Below are 3,655 nucleotides of genomic sequence, written 5' to 3'. Positions count from 1 at the left end.
GGAAATACAACTATATTACCTCTCTCAATTAAGATAAACAAGAATGTATAGCCTAACCAGAGGAATAGTTTTTAGATATGTTCGAATATGCTATAGCAAGAATGATAAAAGCATCAATAAACTCCCAAAGGAAAATTCACTCTACATATCAGTTTTCCTCTGTTTGGCTGTTACCACTTGAATCTTGATCTGCATAAGAGGCAGTGTTGTAACATATGAAAAGGGAGCAAAAAACTCCCAATGAAAATTAGAAAGAGCAAAAGAGAAAGAAGAGAGGAAAACTAGATTAAGACTAATACGTTGTATTTCCTGTAAGAGAAAGGCATTGCTGGCTCTAAATGAGCTAGACAATCCTGATACATCTTGTACACGGAGGACCAATACACAAAGACAACAAAGAAATCATAAACATTCAACTACAGTTATACCTCAAAGGGTTGCTGACATATAGCTAATTATAGTACTAATGAAAAGAAAAAGATTACAAAAATGAAAGTAAAGAAACACAATATGGTTCTTCTGCTGCACAGCTTCTTGATTCGAGAGATCCCATCATCTTCATTTGTATTCCAAGATCATGTTGTTCTCTGGTGCCAGTCCAACACAAGCCCTCAATATGTTCTCAAGCATTGCCCTCTGCTTTGAAAGGGCATTCACCACTGGTGTACCTGGTGGTACCTGTTTACCAATTCACAACACACAAACATCAAAAACTGCTCATCTTAGCGCTGTCATATAAAAGAGATCTTCAAGAGAAGGTACCAGAGGAGCCTTGGTAAGATAGCTGAGGATGGTAGCCACGGGGTGGAATGAGTGGAACTTACCCTGAAAATAAGACATGGTTCATGTAATTCAGAACAAATCAACTGGTACTTTTAACGCAATCACAACTAATTGTAAATGTAAAAAGTCAAGGAGAAAGAAACAGACCTCTCCTTCAGCTTTGAGCTGAATGCGAGTACTGAGTTCAGCAAGGAGGACCAAATCCAAGATAATTGGAGCAGCCAAAAGAGAATCCTCACAAGTATTGTGCAAAACAATGGTGTTCCTTCCACCCATGAAAATCTCTGATGTGTACTCATCCATTGCCCTCTTGCTATCTCCCACATATGGTACATACTAAATCCCATAATCCAAAGTTAGAACTAGTATTGTGCCTTGTCATTTTTTTTAGTAATGTGAAATGATTTAGTAATCATTACCTTAATCACAACAACATGGTCAGGGTGCTCTCCAGGCTCATAAAGGATGGCATTACTAGAAACCATGTCATCAACAACATTGCTTTTTGAGATCTCTTTTGAGCGGAAAGTTTGAGGGGCAGACAGATTCATTCCATCATTGTTACCCAAATGATTGTAGCTCACAATTGATGTTGGCTGTATTATAGAACACAAAACACAAGTTTTTCACCATTACTCAACATTCCTCTTTCATGATTCCCTTATTCTACATATCAAGTTTGCTTTATTAGTGTATAGAGTGGTTCAACAGCCAGGAAACATACCTTAATACCAGCTCCAACAAGGAAATCAACCAGCACTGACTTCATCTTGGTTTGACCACTCTTAAAGTCATCACCACCAATCAAAGTGTTCCTCTTGATGGCCAAATCAATGAGGCCTAAGAAATTTTCAAGAAAAGTCTATTACACACACACACACAAGTGATTTCCCAAAGATAGATTTTTAATTTGAAATTAGAACATACCTGGGACAAAAGTGTTTTGTGGGCTCCCATTGATGAAGGGCACATTTTCAAGAATACAAGCAATAGCATACAAGGTAGAAGGAGATATTTCAGCCTCATTTCTATCCACAGAAGCAAAGAGGTTTTCCATGGTGTCATTAAGGCCAACAGCCATATTGCTGTATCTCTCAGTATTGGCAGTCCACAAGACCACCACCTTGTCCACCTTATTCTTCTCCTTAAACTCCCTTATTTACCCAAAAAACAACACTATAGTTAGCTTACTCTAATTAAAAAACAAAGAAAACTACACACTCTTGTGACATAATAAAACAACCCCATTTTACCTAATATCCTTAATGATTTGATCAACTTGTTCTTTCTTGGTTCCTTTGATGACATTGTTGGCACGTGAGCCTTGGTTAGCAGCAATGAAATCAGGGTCATAGATACCAGGCAGTGGGACCATGGATTCCATGTAGGGCCTCAGCTGCTTTTGAAGATCAATGTCAAAAACTTTAGCCCTTGCCATGGCATCTGCTAAATTCATGTTACTGATGTCCCATCCTCCAAACACTACGTCATCTGGGTTGACCTATTTCATTATCAAAGAAAATCCATCAACAAACAGAAGGAAATATACTCCTCTATTGTCATTCTACTTTACTTTTTAGTCCGTTTTAAAAAAAATGTTTCTGTGCTTTACTAATAAATAATTCCAACTTTCGTTACTTAAACTCCGTAGAAAGTAAACATGCCACAAGATGTGCATGCCTTTAACAAGATTCACTCTTTTACTTTTTTGAAACCCCATATCATGAAAGAGTGAGTAAAAGTAACAACCACCACCAAAAAAGTGTGATTTGAAAACAAATTAAGTTTACCATAGGAAGTATGTTCTTAAAGGGAGCATAGATCTCCTCTCCATTGAAGGACCCAACTCGAATAGTAGAGGCCTGTGTAAGAGAACCAAAGTAATTGGCTTGCTGCACCTTATCCTTAGTGGCCCATGAAATTCCTCTGCCAATTTTCAACAACACCCAATAATTTATGCAAGAATCATGACATAGACATAGAGAAATTACAAAACAAAAAAGAGAAGAAAACTCACTCTCTGTTAGCAATAACTCCTCCAGTCAAGGTTGAACCATTGTTTCCACCCCATCCAACAAGCATAACCCTACCAGAAAATCAAATTACACACAAAATTGTTAAAAAACAGAAAACACCCAGATTTTAATTTCTCAAATCTTGGATAAAGTTTCAATCTTTTTAGCAGAAATGAAGGATCTGTTAAGAAAAAAAAAATCAAGAAACAGAACACACCCTAATTTGGGAACATGAACATCAGTCTTGAATTCATATTTGACAGTTTTTGGCTTAATAGTCCATTGATATGTTCCATTTTTTTCCTCATGAACCAACTCAGTGGTTTGATAATCATACACAGAGTGAATCTCACTCTCTGTGTACTTAACGTTGGGGCTCTCAACCTTAAACTTTTCAATAAACATTTTCACACAAAAAATTGAAACTTTTTTTGTTTAGTAACTAACAAGGGGTAGAAGATACTCAAAAGTATATTCTTAAGGCTAAGAGCTCCACTTGTACTGCTTCTTGGCTCAGCCATGGCGATGTATAAATAGAAACATTTTGTGGAAGCGTAAATACACATGGCGCTTTCATAGTGAATGAGGGCCCACCGCTATGTCAAGGAGTTTTAATACTGAATATTAGCCATGCAAAAATGTTGATCAAATTGATCAAAATTAAATGAATAAATATGATTACACTTTAAAATACACAAAAGGCCAAAAACGTATCGAAAATGGTTCACAAATAAATACACTTCAATCTAAAAATATTCTCAATTCTTTTTCTCAAGAATATTTCTCAAACTAATATCTTAAACTTGATTGGGTTTTTTTCAGCATCATATGCCTTGTTACGATTAATTACATATATT

General features: G+C 36.3%; 1 protein-coding gene across 1 annotated transcript; it reads right to left on the bottom strand.

Moving 5' to 3' along the window:
• Positions 1-282: 282 nt before the first annotated feature.
• On the bottom strand, positions 283-3,308 carry LOC129902464 (inositol-3-phosphate synthase). The gene is made up of 10 exons (XM_055977710.1): positions 3,016-3,308; positions 2,801-2,869; positions 2,574-2,709; positions 2,037-2,284; positions 1,711-1,937; positions 1,508-1,623; positions 1,203-1,379; positions 931-1,119; positions 763-825; positions 283-678 (listed from the first exon to the last, which is right to left on the bottom strand). The coding sequence occupies exons 1-10, from the start codon at positions 3,201-3,203 to the stop codon at positions 559-561; spliced, it is 1,533 nt and encodes a 510-aa protein (XP_055833685.1). The 5' UTR covers positions 3,204-3,308; the 3' UTR covers positions 283-558.
• Positions 3,309-3,655: the final 347 nt, after the last annotated feature.

This window comes from Solanum dulcamara, chromosome 1, assembly GCF_947179165.1.
Source record: "Solanum dulcamara chromosome 1, daSolDulc1.2, whole genome shotgun sequence".
NCBI lineage: Eukaryota > Viridiplantae > Streptophyta > Magnoliopsida > Solanales > Solanaceae > Solanum > Solanum dulcamara.
Note: the sequence above shows the minus strand (reverse complement) of the source record. Positions and strands in the feature narration are given on the sequence as shown.

Coding starts and splice junctions, on each gene's coding strand:
- LOC129902464 (XM_055977710.1), bottom strand. CDS start 3,203: ATGTTTATTGAAAAGTTTAAGGTTGAGAGCCCCAACGTTAAGTACACA. Junction 1,120..1,202: donor ACCATGTTGTTGTGATTAAG/GTAATGATTACT, acceptor TATGGGATTTAG/TATGTACCATATGTGGGAGA. Junction 826..930: donor AGCTCAAAGCTGAAGGAGAG/GTCTGTTTCTTT, acceptor TCTTATTTTCAG/GGTAAGTTCCACTCATTCCA.